The following is a 27761-nucleotide window of genomic DNA, read 5'->3' as shown; positions in this document are numbered from 1 at the left end:
TGATACTAAATGAGTCTTTAGAAACAAGCAAGATGAATTTAGTATCGTGGTTCAAAATAAGGCTAGATTAGTGGCCAAGGGTTTCAACCAAGAAGAAGGTGTCGATTATGAAGAAACCTTCGCTCCTGTGGCATGATTAGAAGCCATTAGGATGCTCCTTGCCTATGCTAGTAGTAATAATTTTAAATTATTTTAAATGGATGTTAAAAGTGCTTTTCTTAATGGCTTTATTTCCAAAAAAGTTTTTGTTGAACAATCTCTCAGATTTAAGAATGATAATTTTCCTAATCATGTGTTTAAATTAACTAAAGCTCTCTATGGATTGAAATAAGCCCCAAGGGGTTGGTATGAGAGACTTAGCTCCTTTCTTATTCAAAGTAATTTCTCTAAAGGTAAGGTCGATACTACATTGTTTATTAAAAATATTAAAAATAATTTTTTATTAATTAAAATTATGTTGATGATATTATTTTCGGTTCCATGAATGAATCTTTATGTGAGTCATTTGCCAAAAGTATGAGTTTAGAGTTTAAAATGAGCCTAATGGAGGAATTAACCTTCTTTTTAGGCTTATAAATTAAATAACTTAGTAATGATATTTTTCTTAGTCAAACAAAATATGCTTTAGACTTGCTAAAATGATTTAATATGGATAGTTCAAAACCTATCAACACTCCTATGAGTACCTCCACTAAGTTAGACATTGACGAAAGTGGAGAAAGCTTTAATCAAAAAGCTTATAGGAGTATAATAGGTAGTTTACTTTATTTCATCACAACTAGACCGGATATCATATTTAGCGTAGGACTTTGTACTATATTTCAATCTAATCCTAAACTATCTCTTCTTAAAGCAGTCAAAAGAATACTTGGATATCTTAAAGGAACCACAAATCTAGGATTATGGTATCTAAAATCTGAGAACTTTAAGCTAATTACTTATGTTGATGCGGATTTTGTTGGATGTAGAATAGATAGAAAAAGCACATCCAGAACGTGTCAATTTTAGAACACGCACTTGTCTCTTAGTCCTCTAAGAAATAAAACTCGATTACGCTGTCCATAATCGAAGCCGAATACATTACGGCTAGTGCAGTCTGTGCATAAGTTGTATGGATGAAAAATACATTAGAAGATTATAAAATTAATCTTAAGAATATTCCTATAAAATGCGACAATGCAAGTGCAATATGTCTAACAAAAAATCCTATTCAACATTCTAGAACCAAACACATTGACATTAGGCATCACTTCATATGAGATCTTATTAATAATCATGATGTAATCTTAGAGTTTATTGATACGAAACATCAATTGGCCGATTTTTTCATAAAACCCTTAAATGAAAAATAATTTGATTTCATTAGAAGGGAATTAGAGATGTTAAATTGTTCGAATGCATGAATTTGTTAAAATTTATTTTTGGACTTTTTTAATTCTTTGGATTACTCAATTAAATCATGATCTTATAGTATGCGCAATGAACAATATGCATTTTCCCATACAAGTTTTATACGATGTTTACGTACAAATCTTATACAATGAATTATGAACTTATGGTATGCATTTTTCAATATGAGTTTTATATGATGTTTGAGTATGAATCTTCTCCTCTTATGATGCAAATTTTACATGATGATGTAAATAAGGTTGTGTGCTTCACAACAATAAAATTTTGCAAGTTGGAAAAACTGACCCCAACCTATTCTACACTCCTCTAAATAGTACCAAATCTCTTGCTCTCCCTCTAGCTACTCCAAAATACCCATCTCCTACTAAATCAAGGATCAATCTCCGACATCCTTTTGAAGATCACTAGAAGGAAAAACTACTAAGGTAATCTCTACATTAAATTGATTCTCCTTTGTATTACTTACTCTTGCTCCTTATTTGCCTTTATTATTGTAGTCTCAACAAGTTCTAGAAGATCCTCTAAGGACAAAGGGAAGAGGAGATTAGATGAAAATTATGACTCCTTACTTTTCGATTCTAATCAATATGCCCTTAAATTTTCATCCATAGAGTCTAGGAATGTTCATAAGGGTAAATATGTTGATTTAGAGGAATTAAGTGATTTAGAACCTATTCAATGGTTTACTAATCTAAACATTCTTCCAATCCTTCAAATAAGTGAACCCATCTACCCTAGGCTTGTTAGACTATTTTACAACAATTTACATGTAGATGAAAACAAAAGAGTATCAACTTATCTCTTAGGACATCATATACCCATTATGGATAGCTTGATTTGCAACCTCATAAGAATTGAGGTAAAAGAAAAAGGGTGTTATTTTAGAGGACAATGGGATGAAGAATCAGTTGGGTCCACTTACACTGATGCCTTACGAATAATTTTTTATAATCTTAACCTAACTACTCTTCCAAAAAGCTACTAACATTTTGCTACCTTTAAGCACCAAAATACTTCATCACATCCTGATAAGTATTATTCTCCCAAAACAATATCATCACGATGAAGTAAGCAAAATAGAATTAGGTACCATGTATTGGATTCTGAAGGGACATAACAATTGTTTTGGTTATCTAATCCAACAGAACATGATTGAACTATCAAAAAGGGACATGATACTTCCATATGGTGGCCTAATCACAAGATTATTCTATGCTTATGACATTGCTATCCCACCTGAAGAAGAAGAAGTTATAAAACTAGATAGATTTAGTATCATAAATAGAAACCTACTTCGATAGTTGAGATGTGCATTCAGAAATGGTATATGGACTAGACTACCTAGAAGGACTGATCCCCTCCAACCAGAACCAGAACCCGAAACACCAATTTTTAGGAGTAATCAATCTCCTCCAACTGGTCCCTTTGAGGCATCGCCTCCAGTAGAGCAAGCACCTCCCTCATCTATCGATGACATAGGAACTCGGATGGATCGATTTGAACAACGTCAAGATCGACTCGAACAATGGCAAGATCAAATTCTGACTGAGTTGTAGCAGATTCATCGATAACTCAATACCTTGTTTAGACACTTTGACTTGCCACCACCTGAATAGTTATCTTTTTACTGATGATAAAGGGGGAGAAGTGGACGAAATCCCTGTACTTTATTCTGCTTACTTCGATGTTGTAATTCTATGTTGTTTACCTTGGTGTTGTAAACTTAAAATGCTGCTTACTTTGATGTTGAAATTCTATGCTTTCATACTGAAAATTTCTATGATGTTGTGATCTATTTAATGATGTTGTGATCTATTTAAAGATGTTGTGATCTCTTTAAATGGTAAGCATGTTATCATACAATGATACAATATTGTGCTTACTTTGATGCTGAAAATTTCTATGATGATTATGATCTCTATTGAATATTGAGAATTTTTAATCATACATGATGCCATATCAGATTCTTAACTTTTGAGTGCTACAATGCACTAATGATATTACTTCATTCAAGTAGTGATGAAAGGCTATGCCAAAACATTTTTATAAATGCATGAAGTGTCTTGATGACTTGAAATTATGATGATGCACAATATTTCTAATTTCGATCAAAGCTTGAATTTAAGGTTATGAATTCAAGTTTATATTTTCTCAAGTATGGTATATAGATAGGGAGAGTTAAGGTTAACTCCTTCATCAATTGGTTGTCATCATAAAAAAGGGAAAGATTATTGAATCTTAAATTTTGATGATAAAATCAATTGATAAATTATTTGACCTAATCTATGTGTTGAGATAAGTGTGCAGGATTAATTACAATAGCGATAAGGCGTAAAGCAGATGATGGGCCAGAGTTGAAGATTCGGATGATATACCGGGAGATCACCGAGAGCCCATCAGAAGATCGCCGAGAGTTCATCGAAAGACCGCCGAAAGTTCGTCGAGAGTTCGCCGAAAGCACGCCAGAAGACTCGCCGAGAAGTTCACCGGAGGATCGCCAAGGGAAAGATCGACATACCAGACTAAATGCTTGCCTTAATCGTAGTTAGAACCGTAAATTGAGTTAGAATTAGGAGGTGATCCCACTAACTCAATTAGGGGCCAACTAGGTCCTTAACAGGGCTGAATTGGGCCGGATGAAACAACCTATTCAGCACTTGAAAACATGACCGGCGGTGACATTACTAGGGACGACAGTGGCACCACCTGGGAGACTCGGTCTCCCAATAATTCTGGGCGGTGGTACTGCCCTTGTCAAGCGATAATACCGCCGACAGTTAATGCTGTCAGCGATGGTACCACCCTTGTCAGGCAATGATACCGCCAGAGCTCGGTCTCCGAGCTCTGTCAAGCGATCATACCACCCAAACTAGGTGGTGGTATTGCCCAATGTAAAGTGTCAAGCGGTGGTACCGCCTAGTAATGGCGGTGGTACTGCCAGTATCCCAAAAATCAGGGATGAGACACTTTTGGCTCTATTTTTGAAGTCATTGGGGCCTATAAATACCCCAACCCTTTCTACATGAAAGGGCACCTAAGTGTGATTATAATCTTGAATCTTTAGGGTGTAAAAGTGCTAGAGTTTTCCTCCTCCCTCTCTTAGCTTTGTAACCATTCAAGAAAGAGGAGTAAGGCTTGTAAGGGTTATCTCCTAAAACCAACAAAAGGAGAAAGTGCTGTAAAAGGTGGTTGGTCTTCGCCTATTGAAGGAAGGCCTTTAGTGGATGTCGGTGACCTCGACGGAGGAGGAATTTGAAAGAGGATGTAGGTCTCATTGACCAAACCACTCTAAATTCTGGTTTGCTTTTCCTTTGTGTAATTTACTTTACTGCAAATCTCATTGAAGCTTCTCTTTACATTCTTACGAAAGTTTTAAGTTCAACATCTTTCCAAAACGATTTGAATCGAGTCGAACTTGTTGAATATTGTATTTTGATGATGAAACTACTTGATATATGTTTATGATTTAATCTGCGTTTTGAGTGACGCAGGATGCTTCGATCAGGATGAGACAATTAAAGCAGGAAAATCATGTTGTACCGAAGGAATATGTCAGAAGATTGGACGTCGGGCTGGTGGATCGGTCGACGTATCGACAGAAGGCTTCGGGCCGTGGACTCGGGCATCGGGCCAAGAAGAGCGGGTATTATGCCAAGGATATCGGAGTTGCGGAGTCAACTGGCCGATTGGGCAATAGGCTGCAGGAGAGGACGATGCGCCGAAGAATCGGACGAAGAGTCGAGGGACCAATGACATGCCGGACAACTTGGTTAATTGCTTAGGATTAATTGTCTTGATCGAAGTTTTGTTTTAGGTGTGCAGGATTAACTACGATAGAAGAAAGACATGCAGCAGGAGTTACGCCGGAGTCAAGACAATGATCACGTTGGGAGTTCGAGAGTTCGACGGAAGTTCGGACAATCGTCGGAGGTTCTGCGGGAACAAATCCGAGAAGTCCATGAGCTTGCCAAAGAAGCTTGTCGGAACTCGCCAAGTGGATCGTCGCAAGTCTAGGAGTTTGCCGGAAGTCCGCAGGATCATCACCGAGGGTTTATCGGATGATCGATGGAAGTTCGTTGGAAGCTCGTCGGAAGAAGCGATTGACGCACCGGAGCAAGTTACAGTAAATGTCTTAGGAAATATCATAGTTAGCACAATGATTAAGTTGGAAATGGGAGATGATCCCACTAACTTAATCTTGGGGCAATTGGGCCCCTGAAAAACCCAAATTGGGCCGAATGGATCAACCCATTCGGACCCTGATTTCTGCCAAGCGGTTGAACCGCCCAAGCCAGGAGGTGGCACCGCCTGGGCTAACTCTCCGAGCGAAACTGGGCGGTGCAACCGCCCCAGTCAGGAGGTAGCACCGCCTGAGCTCAGTCTCCGAGTGAGACTGGGCGGTGCAACCTCCCCTGACAGGAGGTGGCACCGCCTGTGCTCGGTCTCCGAGCTCTGGCTGAGCGGTGCAACCGCCTCAGTCAGGAGGTGGCACCGCCTGAGCTCGGTCTTCGAGCTCTGGCAAGAGGTGCAACCGCCCCTGATAGGAGGTGGCACCGCCTAGAGGCTCAGTCTTCGAGCTCTGCCAAGCGGTGCAACCGCTCCAGTCAGGAGGTGCAACCGCCAGATCCCGAAATTCCGGGAATTGACAGTTTTGAGCTCCAAATTCAAACTGGGTTGGGGCCTATAAATACCCCACCCATTCAGCACTGAAAGGGCACCAAAATATACACCGAAATCCTGATCTTGTTATGTGATTTTTAGAGCTCAAAATTGTTGTAAAGGTCAAAAGTTCTTCTCCCTCTTTTCTTCCAAGTTCTGAGCTTTAAAGAGAGGAGAGAAAATTCTTTAAGGGTTGTCTCCTAAGCCCGTCAAAAGGAGTGAAACTGTAAAAGGGTGGTTGGCCTTCGCCTATTGAAGGAAGGCCTCTAGTTGACGTCGGTGACCTCGTCGGTGGAGGAAGCCAAAAGTGGAGAAGGTCAAGATTGACCGAACCACTCTAAATCTCGGTTTGTATTTACTTTGAGCATATTATCTTTACTGCAAACCTTCTCAAAAGCTTACTGCTTTTTGCGCATATACGATTGGGTTTCAAGCTTTGCACTTTCCGAATCGGCGTTTAGACGTAAATCAGTTTTATCGTACGATCATCATATTTCAGTTTACGCTTACGTTCTGATTTCTATCATAACTGCAAACTGCTTTTATATCCTTGCTTTAACTGCATCTCACTTAATCAAAAGTTAAAGTGATTTACGAATCAGCTTTCTTACCGAAATCACTTTTATTGAATGAACGCGATTTTTATCGTAGAAGGTTTTCCGCTGCACTAATTCACCCCCCCCCCCCCCCTCTTAGTGCTCTCGATCCTAACAATTGGTATTAGAGCCCGGTATTTCTCATTTCGGATTTACACCTGAGAGAAATGGCTCTTCATGGCTTTCAAGAGGGCTTATCTGTCTTTCGTCCACCGTTGTTTAACGGATTGGACTACACTTATTGGAAAACTCGAATGAGAGTTTTCTTGATTTCTATGAATTTGGATTTATGGAATATCATTGAAAATGGTTTTCAACTTCCCTCTAAACCGATGAACGAATGGTCGGATTTGGAGAAGAAGTATTTTTCTTTAAACGCAAAGGCTATGAATGCCTTGTTTTGCGCTTTGGACAAAAATGAGTTCAATCAGATTTCTACGTGCGAAACGACTTTTGACTTTGGCGAACACTTGAAATCACGCACGAGGAAACTAGTAGAGTCAAAGACTCGAAAGTTAACATTTTATTGTATGATTTTGAGCTTTTTCGAATGCAACCAAGCGAGACTATAGGCGACATGTACACCCGTTTCATGGATGTCGTCAATAGTTTAAGAGCTCTTGGAAATTGTTTTTCGGATTTTGAACTCATAAACAAGATTTTGCGTTCGCTTTCTAAGAAGTGGGATTCAAAAGTAACTGCAATACAAGAAGCTAAAAACCTAAACAACTTATCACTTGAAGAACTAATTGGTTCGTTGATAACATATGAAATGGTGCACAATGCACATGATGAACATGATGAACAAAATCACCTTCCAAAGAACAGGAAGGATTTGGAACTCCGCACAAATGAATACCACTTGAGCGATGACTCAAGTGATGAGGACAATGATGAACTTGAACTTCGAACACTAAATCTTAATAAGTTTATTAAACAAAAATCTAAAATAAACAATAAACTTGAACGAAGGAATAGGCCAAAGAAGAAGAACACAAAGTGGGATGAATCGAGCTCCTCCGAAGACGAGGAGAAAATCAAGAAAGGTGAGGTGGCAAACTACGCCTTAATCGCTTTCAATGATGAGGTAATCGAAATCCCCCTAATTTATTTTGAAATTACTTGATGCTTTCATGATGTATTTTCTCTTTTAGTTTAGAATTAATTTTCTTAAAAATTACATGTTTTAAAAAAATTATGATCATGCTAAGTAATTTCGAAAATGATAATATTATATATTTTATGATAAACAAATAAAATGATCTTGATTGAAAATATGAAATCATGGTTAAGAAGTAATAATGTGTATTACGATGATTTCCATTCTTATTTCTCGATTTTGATTAAAAAAAAATCATGTTTGATTTGAAGAAATGCATAATGATGAAATTAAATATTTTGATTAACAATTTTATGCATGAGATTTTAAGCTGATGATAAGCATGTGTTATTTTCATGAGTGTATTTGAAAAACTATGGCAAAAATGTGCTCGAATGCATGAACTTGTTAAGATTATTGTTCGGACTTTCTTGATTCAATGTTCAAATCACTTAATTGCCATGATGATTTTATACTATTACATGCCTTAATAACATGTTGGAAATTATGTGTTTGGATACATAAATTTTTATGATCATGAGCATATTTTATCTTCATGATTGAACTTGAAAATCTATAGCAAAATCTTGTCCGAATGCATGAAAGTGTTAATTTCATTTTCGGATTCGCTTAACAATTGGTATCCTAACAATCGGATTTTCTCATATACTTATTATATGAAAAATATTTTTCTTAAATGGATTTGATAAAATGATTCCTGCTTATAAATTCCATCTTGAAATATGAATGATAGTGTTTTTACTTACAAAGATTTGTTTCACATACATATCTCCTATGATTCATGCGTAGAGAAAGAATTTATAAATCATAATACAATGAGATTTCTTATGCAAAAATAAAGTGCTTTTGTGATTCTTTGCTAAAGAAAATAATTATTAAAATCATGATCTTGATAATTATAACATGAAGTTCTTTATAAATCAAGATCATTCATTATGCTCCCTACATTTATCAAAAAGAAATTCTTCAAATGAAGTGTAACTTGTCTTTTGATTTCTCAGAATTCAATGAAGTGTCATATTGATATCTTGATACTTGGAATATTTTAAAATGTGATCTTTATAAGAATGTTTCAAGTTGCTCTTTATGCTATATCTTTTCAAATGAATCATGTGCCTTGATATCATATATTTAATAATAAAGAAATAACAAGATTTCTTTGCCTTGTATGTCTTGTGTGATGATTGTACATCAATTTGCTTTATTAAGAATTATATGAATCTTGATCGTGAACTTGTTAAGAAGAATTTTAATGAACCATGAATCATATCTTTGGTATTCACGAATTAATCCTCATTGATATCTTTCATTGATATGATAAATTATCATCTCATGATATATCGCATAATTATATCATGCTTTGCGATTGTATCATGTGATCTTTGCTGAATTTTCACATTGATATTCTTCATGACATGATTTCTTTGCATTGTTGTCTTGTATGCTACATGTGATAATATGAATACATGAAACACATATGATATGATTTTTATGCAATTCCTTGTATTCATGAAATGTTTATCTCATCACCTAATAATTCTTCTTGATATTCCTTATGTGACGATAAGAATACATGAAATATTCATTAATTTGTTTTGATGTATACAAATAAGAAGTTTCGATAATGCATGATAGGATGTAATGAATTTTGACATTTAGATACCATCATTTGAATAGTTATGATCATGTTACCAAAATGATATATCATGAATGCTTGAATATCATGTTTGATATGCTCATAATAATGATTGATTTTTCGGTATCGTGCATAAAAAATGAAATGTTAATGAATTTGTGCATTAAAACTATAATGATGCACAAATAAGAATGATTACTTACCTTTGTCATGATTTAGAAATTGATGTAAAGGGTTTTTCCCTTCTTTTTGATAATGACAAGGGGGAGATAGATTGCTTTTACAATTCAAGAAAAAGGCAAAAATTACAAAAGAGAAGAAATTACTATCTTGAACATCACTGATAATTGCTACCTTGAAATGTCAAGAAAATGCAAAAACTTGTTTATTTTCTTGCACATCTAAAGAGAAGATGCAAATGTAACACTTGCCAAATTATTTGCTTGCCTCATGTAAAACATTATCTCTTGCTAGTTTGGCATTTTGCTAGCTTGCACTTTGCAAAGAAAGCAAAAATGACACTTCTCAAAAGAGAAGAAAGAGCTTGTTATCTTGAACATCACAAGCTTACCAAATAAAAATGGCAAAAGTGCTATCTTGCCTATCTCAAGAAGCAAAACTTGCATATCGTAAAAATTGCTAGCTTGTAGTATAAAGAGAAGCAAATAGTTGCTATCTCAAGAAAATTAAACATGCTAAACTTACACCTTGCAATGGAAGCAAAATTGCGAGCTCAAACATTGCAAAGGAAGCAAAAATTTGCTAGCTTGCAACTTGCATATTTCAAGAAGCGAGAGTTGCCTTCTTGAACATCTCTAAATTGCTAGCCTGCAAGTTCTAAAATGTTGTAACATTGCTTGCTTGCATGTTCTAAAAGTGCTATCTTGTATGCTGTAAAACTTGCATATCTAAAACTTGATAGCTTGAATGTTCTAAGCATGATGTAACATTTTTGAATTTTCTGGCTTCAAAATTGCATGATGATAAGACTTGATATTATGTTTTTCATGCAATAAGTTAAACTAATATTCCAAACACAAGAATAGTTGGACTTCTTCTTTTTGTTGATGACAAAGGGGGAGAAGTATGATGTTATGCTAAGTTTATGCATAAGTTCATGATGACATGTTGCAAGTATTCATGATGAATATTGCAATACTTGAATTCAGTTTGAATTCAAGGTTCTATCAATATGGCATATTGATAGGGGGAGTTTGTTTAAACTCCGGGAGTTAAGTTTAACTCCGTCATCAAGTGGTTGTCATCATCAAAAAGGGGGAGATTGTTGAATCTCGTATTTTGATGATGAAACTATTTGATATATGCTTATTATTTAATCTGCATTTTGAGTGACGCAGAATGCTTCGATCAGGATGAGACAATTAAAGCAGGAAAATCATTTTGTGCCGGAGGAACATGTGAGAAGATTGGACGTCGGGCCTGTGGATCGGTCGACGTATCGACAGAAGGCTTCGAGCCGTGGACTCGGGCATCGGGCCAAGAAATGTGGGTATTGTGCCAAGGATATCAGAGTTGCGGAGTCAACTGGCCGATTGGGCAATAGGCTGCATGAGAGGATGATGCACCGAAGAACCGGACGAAGCGTCGAGGGACCAATGACATGCCGGACAACTTGGTTAATTGCTTAGGATTAATTGTCTCGATCGAAGTTTTGTTTTAAGTGTGCAGGATTAACTATGATAGAAAAAAGATATGCAGCAGGAGTTGCGCCGGAGTCAAGACAATGATTACGTTGGGAGTTCGAGAGTTCGACGAAAGTTCGAACAGTCGTCGGAGGTTCTACGGGAACAAATCCGAGAAGTCCATGAGCTTTCCAAAGAAGCTCGTTGGAACTCGCCAAGTGGATCGTTGCAAGTCCAGGAGTTTGTCGGAAGTCCGTAGGAGCATCACCGAGGGTTCATCGGATGATCGACGAAAGTTCGCCGGAAGCACGCCGGAAGAAGCGATTGATGCACTGGAGCAAGTTGCAGTAAATGTCTTAGGAAATATCGTAGTTAGCACAATGATTAAGTTGGAAATGGGAGGTGATCTCAATAACTTAATCTTGGGGCAATTGGGCCCCTGAAAAACCCAAATTGGGCCGAATGGATCAACCCATTTGGACCCTGATTTCTGCCAAGCGGTTGAACCGCCCAAGCCAGGAGGTGGCACCGCCTGGGCTAAGTCTCCGAGCGAGACTGGGCGGTGCAACCGCCCCAACCAGTAGGCGACACCACCTGGGCTCAGTCTCCAAGCGAGACTGGGCGGTGCAACCTCCCCTGACAGGAGGTGGCACCGCTTGTGCTCGGTCTCCGAGCTCTGGCTGAGCGGTGCAACCGCCTCAGTCAGGAGGTGGCACCACCTGAGCTCGGCCTTCGAGCTCTGGCAAGAGGTGCAACCGCCCCTGATACGAGGTGGCACCGCCTAGAGGCTCAGTCTTCGAGCTCTACCAAGCGGTGCAACCGCTCCAGTCAGGAGGTGCAACCGCCAGATCCCAGAATTTCGGGAATTGACAGTTTTGAGCTCCAAATTCAAACTGGGTTGGGGCCTATAAATACCCCACCCATTCAGCACTGAAAGGGCACCAAAATATACACCGAAATCCTGATCTTGTTTTGTGATTTTTAGAGCTCAAAATTGTTGTAAAGGCCAAAAGTTCTTCTCCCTCTTTTCTTCCAAGTTCTGAGCTTTAAAGAGAGGAGAGAAAATTCTTTATGGGTTGTCTCCTAAGCCCGTCAAAAGGAGTGAAACTGTAAAAGGGTGGTTGGCCTTCGCCTATTGAAGGAAGGCCTCTAGTTGACGTCGGTGACCTCGTCGGTGGAGGAAGTCAAAAGTGGAGTAGGTCAAGATTGACCGAACCACTCTAAATCTCGGTTTGCATTTACTTTGAGCATATTATCTTTACTGCAAACCTCTTCAAAAGCTTACTGCTTTCTGCGCATATACGATTGAGTTTCAAGCTTTGCACTTTCCGAATCGGCGTTTAGACGTAAATCAGTTTTATCGTACGATCATCATATTTCAGTTTGCGCTTACGTTCTGATTTCTATCATAACTGCAAACTGCTTTTATATCCTTGCTTTAACTACATCTCGCTTAATCAAAAGTTAAAGTGATTTACGAATCGACTTTCTTACTGAAACCGCTTTTATTGAATGAACGCGATTTTTATCGTAGAAGGTTTTCCGCTGTACTAATTCACCCACCCCCCTCTTAGTGCTCTTGATCCTAACAATTGGTATTAGAGGCCGGTATTTCTCATTTCGGATTTACACCTGAGAGAAATGGCTCTTCATGGCTTTCAAGAGGGCTTATCGGTCTTTCGTCCACCGTTGTTTAACAAATTGGACTACACTTATTGGAAAACTCGAATGAGAGTTTTCTTGATTTCTTTGAATTTGGATTTATGGAATATCATTGAAAACGGTTTTCAACTTCCCTCTAAACCGATGAACGAATGGTCGGATTTGGAGAAAAAATATTTTTCTTTAAACACAAAGGCTATGAATGCCTTATTTTGCGCTTTGGACAAAAATGAGTTCAATCAGATTTCTACGTGCGAAACGGCTTTTGACATTTGGCGAACACTTGAAATCATGCACGAGGGAACTAGTAGAGTCAAAGACTCGAAAGTTAACATTTTATTGCATGATTTTGAGCTTTTTCGAATGCAACCAAGCGAGACTATAGGCGACATGTACACCCGTTTCACAGATGTCGTCAATAGTTTAAGAGCTCTTGGAAATTGTTTTTCGGATTTTGAACTCATAAACAAGATTTTGCGTTCTCTTTCTAAGAAGTGAGATTCAAAAGTAACTGCAATACAACAAGCTAAAAACCTAAACAACTTACCACTTGAAGAACTAATTGGTTCGTTGATAACATATGAAATGGTGCACAATGCACATGATGAACATGATGAACAAAATCACCTTCCAAAGAACAGGAAGGATTTGGAACTCCGAACAAATGAATACCACTTGAGCGATGACTCAAGTGATGAGGACAATGATGAACTTGAACTTCGAACACTAAATCTTAATAAGTTTATTAAACAATAATCTAAAATAAATAATAAGCTTGAACGAAGGAAGAGGCCAAAGAAGAAGAACACAAAGTGGGATGAATCGAGCTCCTCCGAAGACGAGGAGAAAATCAAGAAAGGCGAGGTGGCAAACTACGCCTTAATCGCTTTCAATGATGAGGTAATCGAAATCCCCCTAATTTATTTTGAAATTACTTGATGCTTTCATGATGTAATTTCTCTTTTAGTTTAGAATTAATTTTCTTAAAAATTACATGTTTTAAAAAAATTATGATCATGCTAAGTAATTTCGAAAATGATAATATTACATATTTTATGATAAACAAATAAAATGATCTTGATTGAAAATATGAAATCATAGTTAAGAAGTAATAATGTGTATTACGTTGATTTCCATTATTATTTCTCGATTTTGATTAAAAAAAAATCATGTTTGATTTGAAGAAATGCATAATGATGAAATTAAATATTTTGATTAATAATTTTATGCATGAGATTTTAAGCTGATGATAAGCATGTGTTATTTTCATGAGTGTATTTGAAAAACTATGGCAAAAATGTGCTCGAATACATGAACTTGTTAAGATTATTTTTCGGACTTTCTTGATTCAATGTTCCAATCACTTAATTGCCATGATGATTTTATACTATTACATGCCTTAATAACATGTTGGAAATTGTGTTTGGATACATAAATTTTTATGATCATGAGCATATTTTATCTTCATGATTGAACTTGAAAATCTATAGCAAAATCTTGTCCGAATGCATGAAAGTGTTAATTTCATTTTCGGATTCGCTTAACAATTGGTATCCTAACAATCGGATTTTCTCATATACTTATTATATGAAAAATATTTTTCTTAAATGGATTTGATGAAATGATTCCTGCTTATAAATTCCATCTTGAAATATGAATGATAGTGTTTTTACTTATAAAGATTTGTTTTACATACATATCTCCTATGATTCATGTGTAGAGAAAGAATTTATAAATCATAATACAATGAGATTTCTTATGCAAAAATAAAGTGCTTTTGTGATTCTTTGCTAAAGAAAATAATTATTAAAATCATGATCTTGATAATTATAACATGAAGTTCTTTATAAATCAAGATCGTTCATTATGCTCCCTACATTTATCAAAAAGGAATTCTTCAAATGAAGTGTAACTTGTCTTTTGATTTCTCAGAATTCAATGAAGTGTCATATTGATATCTTGATACTTGGAATATTTTAAAATGTGATCTTGATAAGAATGTTTCAAGTTGCTCTTTGTGCTATATCTTTTCAAATGAATCATGAGCCTTAATATCATATATTTCATAATATAGAAATAACAAGATTTCTTTGCCTTGTATGTCTTGTGTGATGATTGTACATCAATTTGCTTTATTAAGAATTATATGAATCTTGATCGTGAACTTGTTAAGAAGAATTTTAATGAACCATGAATCATATCTTTGGTATTCATGAATTAATCCTCATTGATATCTTTCATTGATATGATAAATTATCATCTCATGATATATCGCATAATTATATCATGCTTTGCGACTGTATCATGTGATCTTTGCTGAATTTTCACATTGATATTCTTCATGACATGATTTCTTTGCATTGTTGTCTTGTATGCTTCATATGATAATATGAATACATGAAACACATATGATATGATTTTTATGCAATTTCTTGTATTCATGAAATGTTTATCTCATCACCTAATAATTCTTCTTGATATTCCTTATGTGATGATAAGAATACATGAAATATTCATTAATTTGTTTTGATGTATACAAATAAGAAGTTTCAATCATGCATGATAGGATGTAATGAATTTTGACATTTAGATACCATCATTTGAATAGTTATGATCATGTTGCCAAAATGATATATCATAATGCTTGAATATCATGTTTGATATGCTCATAATGATGATTGATTTTCCGGTATCGTGCATAAAAAATGAAATGTTAATGAATTTGTGCATTAAAACTATAATGATGCACAAATAAGAATGATTACTTACCTTTGTCATGATTTAGAAATTGATGTAAAGGGTTTTTCCTTTCTTTTTGATAATGACAAAGGGGGAGATAGATTGCTAGCACAATTCAAGAAAAAGGCAAAAATTACAAAAGAGAAGAAATTGCTATCTTGAACATCACTGATAATTGCTAGCTTGAAATTTCAAGAAAATGCAAAAACTTGTTTATTTTCTTGCACATCTAAAGAGAAGATGCAAATGTAACACTTGCCAAATTATTTGCTTGCCTCATGTAAAACATTATCTCTTGCTAGTTTGGCATTTTGCTAGCTTGCACTTTGCAAAGAAAGCAAAAATGACACTTCTCAAAAGAGAAGAAAGAGCTTGTTATCTTGAACATCACAAGCTTGCCAAACAAAAATTGCAAAAGTGCTATCTTGCCTATCTCAAGAAGCAAAACTTGCATATCGTAAAAATTGCTGGCTTGTAGTATAAAGAGAAGCAAATAGTTGCTATCTCAAGAAAATTAAACATGCTAAACTTACACCTTGCAATGGAAGCAAAATTGCGAGCTCAAACATTGCAAAGGAAGCAAAAATTTGCTAGCTTGCAACTTGCATATTTCAAGAAGCGAGAGTTGCCTTCTTGAACATCTCTAAATTGCTAGCCTGCAAGTTCTAAAATATTGTAACATTGCTTGCTTGCATGTTCTAAAAGTGCTATCTTGTATGCTGTAAAACTTGCATATCTAAAACTTGATAGCTTGAATGTTCTAAGCATGATGTAACATTTGCTGAATTTTCTGGCTTCAAAACTGCATGATGATAAGACTTGATATTATGTTTTTCATGCAATAAGTTAAACTAAGATTCCAAACATAAGAATAGTTGGACTTCTCCTTTTTGTTGATGACAAAGGGGGAGAAGTATAATGTTATGCTAAGTTTATGCATAAGTTCATGATGACATGTTGCAAGTATTCATGATGAATATTGCAATGACTTGAATTCAGTTTGAATTCAAGGTTCTATCAATATGGCATATTGATAGGGGGAGTTTGTTTAAACTCCGGGAGTTAAGTTTAACTCCGTCATCAAGTGGTTGTCATCATCAAAAAGGGGGAGATTGTTGAATCTGGTATTTTGATGATGAAACTACTTGATATATGTTTATGATTTAATCTGTGTTTTGAGTGACGCAGGATGCTTCGATCAGGATGAGACAATTAAAGCAGAAAAATCATGTTGTGCCGGAGGAACATATCAGAAGATTGGACGTCTGGCCGGTGGATCGGTCGACGTATCGACAGAAGGCTTCGGACCGTGGACTCGGGCATCGGGCCAAGAATAGCGGGTATTGTGCCAAGGATATTGGAGTTGCGGAGTCAACTGGCCGATTGGTCAATAGGCTGCAGGAGAGGACGATGCACCGAAGAATCGGATGAAGCGTCGAGGGACCAATGACATGCCGGACAACTTGATTAATTGCTTAGGATTAATTGTCTCGATCGAAGTTTTGTTTTAAGTGTGCAGGATTAACTACGATAGAAGAAAGACATGCAGCAGGAGTTGCGCCGGAGTCAAGACAATGATTACGTTGGGAGTTCGAGAGTTCGACGGAAGTTCGGACAGTCGTCGGAGATTCTGCGGGAACAAATCCAAGAAGTCCATGAGCTTGCCAAAGAAGCTCGTCGGAACTCGCCAAGTGGATCGTCGCAAGTCCCGGAGTTTGTCGGAAGTCCGCAGGAGCATCACCGAGGGTTCATCGGATGATCGACGAAAGTTCGTCGGAAGCTCGCTGGAAGAAGCGATTGATGCACCGGAGCAAGTTGCAGTAAATGTCTTAGGAAATATCGTAGTTAGCACAATGATTAAGTTGGAAATGGGAGGTGATCCCATTAACTTAATCTTGGGGCAATTGGGCCCATGAAAAACCCAAATTGGGCCGAATGGATCAACCCATTCGGACCCTGATTTCTGCCAAGCGGTTGAACCGCCCAAGCCAGGAGGTGGCACCGCTTGGGCTAAGTCTCCGAGCGAGACTGGGCGGTGCAACCGCCCCAGCCAGGAGGTGGCACCACCTGGGCTCAGTCTCCGAGCGAGACTGGGCGGTGCAACCTCCCCTGACAGGAGGTGGCACCGCCTGGGCTCGGTCTCCGAGCTCTGGCTGAGCGGTGCAACCGCCTCAGTCAGGAGGTGGCACCGCCTGAGCTCGGTCTTCGAGCTCTGGCAAGAGGTGCAACCGCCCCTGATAGGAGGTGGCACCACCTAGAGGCTCAGTCTTCGAGCTCTGCCAAGCGGTGCAACCTCTCCAATCGGGAGGTGCAACCGCCAGATCCCGGAATTCCGGGAATTGACAGTTTTGAGCTCCAAATTCAAACTGGGTTGGGGCCTATAAATACCCCACCCATTCAGCACTAAAAGGGCACCAAAATATACACCGAAATCCTGATCTTGTTCTATGATTTTTAGGGCTCAAAATTGTTGTAAAGGCCAAAAGTTCTTCTCCCTCTTTTCTTCCAAGTTCTGAGCTTTAAAGAGAGGAGAGAAAATTCTTTAAGGGTTGTCTCCTAAGCCCGTCAAAAGGAGTGAAACTGTAAAAGGGTGGTTGGCCTTCGCCTATTGAAGGAAGGCCTCTAGTTGACGTCGGTGACCTCGTCGGTGGAGGAAGCCAAAAGTGGAGTAGGTCAAGATTGACCGAACCACTCTAAATCTCGGTTTGCATTTACTTTGAGCATATTATCTTTACTGCAAACCTCCTCAAAAGCTTACTGCTTTCTGCGCATATACGATTGGGTTTCAAGCTTTGCACTTTCCGAATCGGCGTTTAGACGTAAATCAGTTTTGTCGTACGATCATCATATTTCAGTTTGCGCTTACGTTCTGATTTCTATCATAACTGCAAACTGCCTTTATATCCTTGCTTTAACTGCATCTCACTTAATCAAAAGTTAAAGTGATTTATGAATTGGCTTTTCTTACCGAAATCACTTTTATTGAACGAACGTGATTTTTATCGTAGAAGGTTTTCCGCTGCACTAATTCACCCCCCCCCTCTTAGTGCTCTTGATCCTAACAGAACTTTGTACGAAAATCGAAGAATTTTTTACTGCACTAATTCACCCCCCCCCTCTTAGTGTCGTTCTTGATCGTAACAAATTAAATTTTAATCGGTTTTAGGTGAATCTTAAGGCTTAAGTGAGTTTTGAACATGATTATAGTAAGGATGTTTAAGTTTGAAATCTTTTATATATATATATATATATATATATATATATATATATATATATATATATATATATATATATATATATATATAGGATAATAAGCTACTTAGGCATGATTGAGTAATAAAAAATTAAATGAAATTGTAAATCAAAGAAGAGTATTATACTAAAAATATTAAGATATATAAATGAGGAGTTTATGTATAAGAAGTTTAGATAAAAAATGTCATCATTGTCAAGCCAAATTAGACATAATTATGGTTGTTGTAACCTTACAATTATATTAGTTAGAGAAGACTAGAAAATAAAAACTTTAAATGAGGCCTAATTGATTGAACCTTAAACCTCAAGATAATCTCTTAAGTACCTATAACTTATTTTAGCCTCATCCTATTTACCAACCTAATAACCCATGACTCTTTTGTTTTTTTTCTTCAATCATTCTATCAATTTTTCTCATGAAGGCCAAGAAACCTTATCTCTAAGAAAGATTGAGGTAAAAACACCAAATTCTTCCGTTGCTATACCTAGTGTTTCAATTTTACAAATTATAGACAAAATTTTTTACTAATTTTGACTCACTTAGACTTTGAATTTATCATTGATTTTTGGGTATGTTTTGGATGACTCTCTTATAGTTCTAAAACCTCTAGTATAATTTAATTTGAGATTAATGAATACATTTGTGATTGTCCTAATTTGAGGTACTAAGAATCTCTTATTTTCTAAGAAGAGGTTCTATTCAAACTAAATTAGCCTCTTTAAGGATATAATTAGGCTTTAACCTTTTGATATATTTAAAAATGTTCTCTTAGAGTTGTGTGAGATTTAGAATTAAGTGAATGCCACCTATGTATATCAAGATATGAGATTTATAAATTCAAATAGTTATAGCCTAGTTTCAGTATAATATAATAGGTGTTAGTAATTGAATTATGCAGGTAGTTTAGCCTCTAAATAATTTTATTTGAAGCTAAAATTTAGTGTGTATTTAGTTTTATGTCTCCTAATTTTTTGATAATTCAAGATCATTTGGTCAACTACAATAGTGAAGTAAAATTTCTTTTCAAAATGGAGTGGTAGTTTTATTGATACTAATTAGTTCATTTGATTTTAAAGTATATTATAGAAAAATTAGTGGTGAAATCTATATAAATTTTTAGGTATAATTTATTTTATGAGGAATTTTATTAAAAATTTCTATGGATTATTGTAATAAATTATTATAAATCAATAATTCAAGAGATAGGGTTCTTAATTAAGTTATCTCATGACCCTATGCTCCTAATTTGATAGGTATATCATTCTCTAATGCACTCAATCATTAAGGAACATAGTCTTTCATTAGTATAATCTTTTTGAGTTCAATCAGGTATAAGTTTAATTCATAACAAAATAGTAGTCATATAAATTATCATATGTATAAAGTATTTTATAAAGCACATTTTAACTGATATAATCGTCATGAACTAAATACGAATATATATATTTTTATAAGCATAAAAATATATGAATTTTGATAAAAATATTTTATATGCATACTTATATGATAATGTGTAGTTTGGAAGTGCATGTGTTTTCTATGACATATGTTGTGGGAGTGCTTGTATATGTTATAGTGTGCAATGCACATATTTGCTATGACATATGTATTATGATATGTGGTGTGGGAGTATATGAATATATTAGGACTAATTACATATTATCTCTTGTAATTAGTTATCTTTAGCATCCTGTTCCTTACACTTTCAAAACTTATATTGGAATCTTTATACTTATGAAAATAAAACATTGAGATTCCTATACAGGATTAAAAAGGTAATTTCATAGGATTAAAAATCAAGAAAAAGAGAAAAACTTTATTGGAGTAACGACATTAAATGTTACTTTCATAACTATAAAGATCTCAATATAATTTTTGAAAGTATAGGGACCGAGATACTAAAAATAACTAATTATAAAAGGTAATATATAATTAGTCCTATATATTATAACGTATAATATGAGTGTACATATATATTATGATATATAATATGGGAGTGCACATATATATTATAATAATATGAGGTATGAGAGTATATATATATATATATATATATTATAATATGAGATATAAAAGTCAATGAATGTACTATATTTCCTATATGTGTATATAAGTACTTTGAATTATTTAGATATAAAATTTTATCTTTTTATTTTAAGTATGTTATGTGGTAGGGATATGCTTGCTAAGAAAATTATGAGATAAAGGTTTAACATTAAATATCTTATGCGTATGATTTTAAAATATTATATATATAACATAATGCATGCTCATTTGAATAAAACTATAAAAGTTTATAGACTTATACTTAGTGATTATTCACTATAGATATTTTTTTTTATAGATAAAGATACTTGCACCCACCTAAATGATTGGGCAGTGACGTGAGTACATGCAAGCCTATGCGAAGACAAATATAGATGATGACGTGTAGGCATTTTATATATATACCTTTTAGATATATTTTGTGTGTGATTTTATTTTGATTAGATGTTATAGTTATGTACAAATGTCAAAATTACTATATATAAGAAAAACTCTATTATTTTGTTTAGTATATTAGCATGTTTTAATTTTAAGAGTATCTATTTTTCATTACATTCCTATTGATAGCAGTAATTAAACTGAAATAAAACATCATACTTTAATCTTATATGTAGGATATGAGTAAAATTAGGCGTTAAGTATTAAAATATACAGAGCCATTGATGAGGTGGAGGGGAGCGGCCAACGAGTAGAGAGCGATAGTTGAAATGGGTAAGATAATCATTAAAAAATATTATCTAAAATTTTTAAAAATTAAAATATTCTAAGAAAAATTATCAATCGATGGAGCTAAAATTCTAGAGTTCCTTTGTATTGTTTTTTGTTTTTTTTTAAGTTGCACATACATTATTGCATGTGTGATTAATCGGTGGAATTTTGACTCTAAGCCATAGGCATAATAGTACTCGAGTAAATTAGAAGCGGCATTAAGAAAAAGATGGCATTAATTATGAAAGTAATATTCTATCGCTCTCACAAAATATTCTGTGTTTAAAGTAATTATTGGTCATTTTGTAGCTAATTTTTTCAAAAACTTGTTCTAATCATAGATATTAAATAATTAAATGATATAAAAATGGGTTATAATTAATCACACGTTCTCCTGCTTAACCCTCTAGCAAGCTAATGAATTGTTTTGAATTCAATTTCATGAATACATAAATAGTATATTCAAAAATATTTTTTTATATATACCTTAACAAATTTCAGTTTAGCATTCATATGTTTTGTGATATCTAAAAAATTCCATGTATGACGTCGTAAATAAATTAAATAAATTTTATTATTTTTTATCAGTATTATTATATAGGAAACATTATAAAAAAGGCTTTAGTTTTTTTAAACTCAAACTAGCTGAGTTTTCTTAGATGGGAATTAAAACATTAATTTCCTAGTCATTCGAGGGTAGATTTGTAAAGTTACCGATCATCCAACCCATCAAACAGAGTTTTCAATCGCAACTCAATCCAACGGTGATATTTTCGTTCGAGCCACCACATTACGGTTCGACCTGACGGTCCAGATGGATAGACCTTTCTATTAGGACCTCTTACCCGACCCGAATCGGTAAGACCACATTCGCCGCCACTTTCCGCCACCGCAATGTGGCGGAAAACCTTTCTCCTCGGCCTCCTCTTACCTTCTGTTTCGCCGCTGTTATTCTCCTCCGAGTCTTACTCCGATGCCTGCGACCCTCGTTCCCTGCCGGATCCGCTCACCCTCCGGCCGGATCGGCTCACCGTCCTCATCAACGGGTACTCCGAGGCACGCCTCCCCCTTCTCCGCTCCCTTGCCGCCTCCTACGCCACGCATCCCCTGGTAGCCGCCGTGCTCATCCTCTGGGGCAACCCTTCCACCCCTGCCGCTGCGCTCTCTTCCCTCGCCACCCATGGCGGCGCCGGCGGCTTCGCCCCCATCTCTGTCCATCGCCAGCCTTCCCCCTCCCTCAACGCCCGCTTCCTCCCCCGCGCCAACATCCGTACCCGCGCCGTCGCCGTCTGCGACGACGACGTCGAGGTCGAACCGCGCACCCTGGCCTTCGCGTTCGCTGTATGGAGGTCCCGCGGTGGCGCCGCCCTGGTCGGCCTCTTCGCGCGCTCCCACGACCTGGATCTGGAGCAGCGGCGCTGGATCTACGCCATGCACCCGGATCGATACTCCATCGTGCTCACCAAGTTCATGATCGTGGGCACCGACTACCTCCGCCGCTACAGCTGCTGGGGTAGGCTAAGCGAGGCACGGCGCCTGGTGGACCGAGAGAGGAACTGCGAGGACATCCTCATGAACTTCGTGACCGCCATGGAGAGCGGCGCCGGCCCCGTGCTGGTGGGCGGGCGGGTGCGCGACTGGGGCGACCCAAGGAACAACGGCGGCATCAGCAACAGCAGCGTCGACAATGGTGGAAGCGGTGTGGTGGGGATCGAGCGGGTGGGGCTCAGCGCGAGGGGCGGGCACCGGAAGAAGAGAGGGGATTGCATCACGGAGTTCCACCGGATGCTCGGCGAAATGCCGCTGAGGTACAGCTACGGGAAGGTGGTGGATGGCGTGGGGGAGCAAGGGTTGTGTCGAAAGGGTGGAAGGCTGGTCCTGTGTGATCATCAAGAGTAGTGTTATTGATGATGAATCTAAAACTTAGTTTATCGATATGGCAAGATGATTGGAATTATATTACTAAGAGGGGAAAGCATCGGAGTAACGTTCACCGTATGAATTACCTTACCTCTCTGTATTAAAGGTTGAAAGGCGAATTCTTGAATATTTTTTTTTTTTGTTTGAAGTCTATTATTTATATATTTTTATTATTGATAATCTCCTTTCTATTAATAATTTTTTTTAGAATTATTATTATTATTATTATTTTATTATTTACATCCTCAATATTATCGATTGTTTTTTCTACAATATCTTATTTCATTCTCATTAATGGTATCGTTCTCTATCATTGTCGTCGATCCTATTAGCTTCGAACGTTATTTGTCGATCTCTTCAACGGCTCCTCACTTATCATCAACATTATTGATGCTTTCACAACCATTTGATATTTCACCTCTCCTTTAAATTTTTGGATCCTTTATAAAAGTTATATAATTTTTGAATTATCAAAAATAACCTTTTCAATGCCCTTTTTTCAATAAGAATAATGCAACCTACAAAAGTATGGACTCACACCCCTAATGTAAAGGTAAAAGAGATAAGGTTTGAATAAAACTAGACCCATATTTAAGGTTTCGAGCCCTCAAACTTTTTCAATGATATTTAAATTAAATTTTAAAACCTAGACAAAAGTAGTATTTAAAACATTCAAAAATAGTATAATTCAGGTCTATTATTATCCAAAAATATCAAAAATTTTATGAAATATTAAAAATATTAATTTATCTGTTTTTTATTTTTTTAGCAATTGAAGTACCTGTTTTATATTCATTTAGCTCTTGAAATTTTTAATTTTTGCTCGATTTAATTTGAAATTATAAAGATCTAATTATGTTATTATTTTGCATCAATTTGGCATTTTATAATATTTATATTTATAACTTTGATACAAATTTTGTGTATTTTTCTTAAATAAATAATATATACCACTATTATTTAATTTATTAGATATTAGTTAATTTAATGTGTTTGAAAAGAAAACGAGAGAGGAGAAAAGGACAAAAGAGTAATTAAAGGGACCTTTATCATTTTTGAAACTAGAAATTCTACCCCCCCCAACCACCAAAAAAAAAAAAGTAAAATTAAAGACTTTTCTAGGAAATTTAACCTTAAAATATACAACCAAAATTTTTTTTCTTCATTTATAAAAATGATAGATAATATAAACATATTTTATAAATTTATGACGAAAATAAATCATCGGACAATCAAAATGAAGGATTTTATTACCAAAACATGACAATCATATAATTATAGGTGAAATTATTTCACGGTGTGAATTATAAGTTCACACTGCAGAAATACGCAACCAATATTTTCTTTCTTTACTAATAAAAAGGAAGACTATAGTAATAAAATTATTTCATGGTGTGAGGGATAATTTAGTGTCATTCGGACGGGTACTTTGGTAATATTACCTGAGCAGAATACCGCGAGTCATGGAAGGTAAGATGGGAGAGGCAGAATAATTCGGTTCGAGAAGCTTCCGGAGAGAACGAGAGGGAGCGGGAAGCGTCCCCAACACTCTTCTTATGACGTCCATGGCGTGCAAGCTCCCTTCGATCCACTAGTTCGGGAGAGAGCCGAGTAGGAACCGTAAGAGGTCGGGCAAATTGGTGAGGTGTCGTCGTTGATTGCCCGGTTCTTGCTGTCGGTTAGATATGGCTGGGTTTTGGCAGAGGAAAGTGAAGCGCAAGGATTTTGAGGACGTGTACGACGAATTCGCGGAGTTCTCTCTGTCTTCTCCCCCATCAAAGATTAGGAGATTGGTGAGCACGCGCTTCTAATTTCTAATCCCTGTTTTCCTGTTTTCTTTCTTGATACTCCCTTCCCAATCTGATTCTTTTCTTTCCGAAGCGAGCGAGTCTTTTACACAATGGTTCGATCTTTATGTCAGTAAACGAGATTTCTGTTCTTGATATTTCTGGTGCGCGACGCTTGTCGAAATTATCAATTCGATTTCCTCGACTTAATGAACTTTTGTAGCTTCGCGTGTGAATTTGCCTTTAGATTATTGCTAGTCTTATGCAAAAACAAAAGAAATTCTTCTTGTCGAAATTGTCAGTAGGGTTTCTGCAGTACTCGCACTAGTTTAGCTTTTTCTTATATGTTTGCTATGTTTGTTTTAAGGATTCCGAGCTGACGCCGATCGTGGAAGAGGTTGAGCCTGCATTTACTCCTGCATCTAATCAGCACCAGTCGCAAGGGATTGTCAGCGCTGATGTTAGCAGTATGAATGAGGCCATGCCTGCCATCCCTTCAAATAATGAGGAGAGAGCCATTGTGCTCTACAAGCCCGTGGAGGCGCCATTAATCTTGTCCTCTGATCGAACTAATGTTTCTCTTCAAATCAGCTCAGACTTGATTCATGGTCTCAGAAGTAAGTACTCAGAAACCTTTTATTGCCTGAATTCGCTCTTTGTAGCATGCATTTAATCTTTCTTCCGGTATATAGTGTGACTGCTCTTGAGAGGATTTCTAGTTGTCTCTGCTATTCTTCCATTATATCGAGTTATCTGAAATAGTCCAATTCTTTAATATCCCAAAATAATCCTACATCAATTATGCAGCGTAATGATTAAGATGAGTCAGTGTACACATGCCAAAAGAGCATCTCTTCAGCAATCCAAGAGATTGCCCTTTTGATTTTTGGTCTCCGATTGTGATACTTTTAGATCGAATCCGATCTAAATTTGGATCGAATCCGATCCAAACCGATGAAAACAAGAAAACAAAACTGGTCAACAGTTCGGTTTCGGTTCCTGCGACTTGGAATCAGAATCAGATTCAGATTCGCGGGTTCTAATTTGGTTCCAAACTGAGAGGAAAAAAAAAAAGAAAAATTAAAAAATTGAACATTAAATATTAATGAAAAATTAAAATTAAAATTAAAATTAAAAAAGTGGTTCCAATTTGGAATCGAAATCGTCGATTCTGGAACCGGAACTGCAATTGCTTCTAGCCTGTCTGTTTCCGGCTCCAAATTTCACATAACCGGAATCAATTCAGGTTTACTTTTGGGTAACAAAACATCAATTATTAAACATTGGAAGGTTATAAAATAGTCCCATATGTAATGGTTTATATAACTAAATGAGTGCATAAGCATTTTTGTTAGATCTTCAAGTAATTAGGTCAATAGGTCTGTGAGGCCGAGTCGTCACTATTGCTATCAGAGTGCATCAAGTTGTGCTAATTTTTCTAAGACTGTGATCTATACCTATTCAAATCAGGGGAATCTACCTATCTATTGAAATTGCATAAGTAGTAGCAAGGTTTGCAATTTCATATACTGGTAATATTCTGATCATGGCTCAGACTGGTATCGCACCGGTCTGCACTGAAGTAACACTGTTTGTATGTTGGTATGTAGTGAATTTTAGAAAAATACTAAAAAAATTGTCTAGTTTAAGCGCTATACAGTCCATTTTACCTCTCAGACCGATAAATACTGTTTGTACCATATTGTACTTGGCAGTATCCTCTTTTGCTCGTCTTACTTACCCGTGTTGCATTCCTGCAGATCATATTTTCAAGCCAGGGAATCAAAGTTTTGATGAGAAGACGGATGTTGATTCTAGCTGCTTAGCTGTTGTTCCATGGGTGCCATCTGAAGCAGCCATGACTGTCGATGGGTCTGGAGGCTATAAATCACAAAGCAAGTTGCCACAGGAACCAATGGCCTCTGCAGAAGCCGAAGCTGAATCCATGGAAGTTGAAGAAGCCAGAGAGCAAGCAATCACATATGGAGAAAGTAGTGAAGGCTTCCAGCAGTGGTGGCAGCACTGCATGACTCCTCGGCTTCTGCCTACCATGTCAAGCCCTATGATGTGGTCATGGTGACAGAAAAGAAAGAGCCCGATCCTTGTTCTGTGTCAAGTTTTGCCTGATGCTAATACATAAGCAATGGCTGCTGGTTATGCATGTTCTTGTCTAGAACTGGGGATTAACCTCAGTGGAGGAATCAAAGTAGCCTGGCAGATGAGGTATCATTGCACTTGCAGCATTGTGTACACCTTTCTGTCTTTCACTGAAAGACTTGGTTTCTTGGTCCATTTCTTTGTTTTGCTTGTTGAAGATTTGAATGCCCTGCATTAACATCCTGTGCGCTTAAGCTATTATCGTCAGCTCCATCCAAAGCCTGGTGCTTGTGATGAAAGCACATTGGCAGATAGATTTGATCTCTCTTTTACGCAGAAAGAGATGTTAAAGAGTAAATGGTACCAAAGGAAATTAGACCAATCTCTATGTCACCACTTGATCTGCTGGTGAGACAGTCATTGTGATTTCCAAATGGTTTAGCTGCATGGTGTAAGGGATTCCTCTCCAGAGTCATTAGCAA

At 36.6% G+C, this 27761-nt stretch overlaps 2 protein-coding genes across 2 annotated transcripts; both read left to right on the top strand.

The window, feature by feature from the left end:
- The first annotated feature begins 22297 nt into the window (after positions 1-22297).
- Positions 22298-23412, top strand: LOC135595773 (glycosyltransferase family protein 64 C3-like). Its single transcript, XM_065087140.1, has one exon. The coding sequence runs from the start codon at positions 22370-22372 to the stop codon at positions 23372-23374; it is 1005 nt and encodes a 334-aa protein (XP_064943212.1). The 5' UTR covers positions 22298-22369; the 3' UTR covers positions 23375-23412.
- A 1549-nt stretch (positions 23413-24961) lies between these two features.
- On the top strand, positions 24962-27474 carry LOC135595771 (uncharacterized). Its single transcript, XM_065087129.1, has 3 exons — positions 24962-25188; positions 25550-25799; positions 26943-27474. Exons 1-3 carry the CDS (start codon positions 25081-25083, stop codon positions 27260-27262), a joined length of 678 nt encoding a protein of 225 aa, XP_064943201.1. The 5' UTR covers positions 24962-25080; the 3' UTR covers positions 27263-27474.
- Positions 27475-27761: the final 287 nt, after the last annotated feature.

This window comes from Musa acuminata, chromosome BXJ1-2 (genome assembly GCF_036884655.1).
Source record: "Musa acuminata AAA Group cultivar baxijiao chromosome BXJ1-2, Cavendish_Baxijiao_AAA, whole genome shotgun sequence".
In the NCBI taxonomy this organism is placed as follows: domain Eukaryota; kingdom Viridiplantae; phylum Streptophyta; class Magnoliopsida; order Zingiberales; family Musaceae; genus Musa; species Musa acuminata.
The sequence above is the reverse complement of the archived record's forward strand: the minus strand, read 5'-3'. Positions and strand labels throughout refer to the sequence as shown.

Coding starts and splice junctions, on each gene's coding strand:
- LOC135595773 (XM_065087140.1), top strand. CDS start 22,370: ATGTGGCGGAAAACCTTTCTCCTCGGCCTCCTCTTACCTTCTGTTTCG.
- LOC135595771 (XM_065087129.1), top strand. CDS start 25,081: ATGGCTGGGTTTTGGCAGAGGAAAGTGAAGCGCAAGGATTTTGAGGAC. Junction 25,189..25,549: donor CATCAAAGATTAGGAGATTG/GTGAGCACGCGC, acceptor GTTTGTTTTAAG/GATTCCGAGCTGACGCCGAT. Junction 25,800..26,942: donor CTTGATTCATGGTCTCAGAA/GTAAGTACTCAG, acceptor GCATTCCTGCAG/ATCATATTTTCAAGCCAGGG.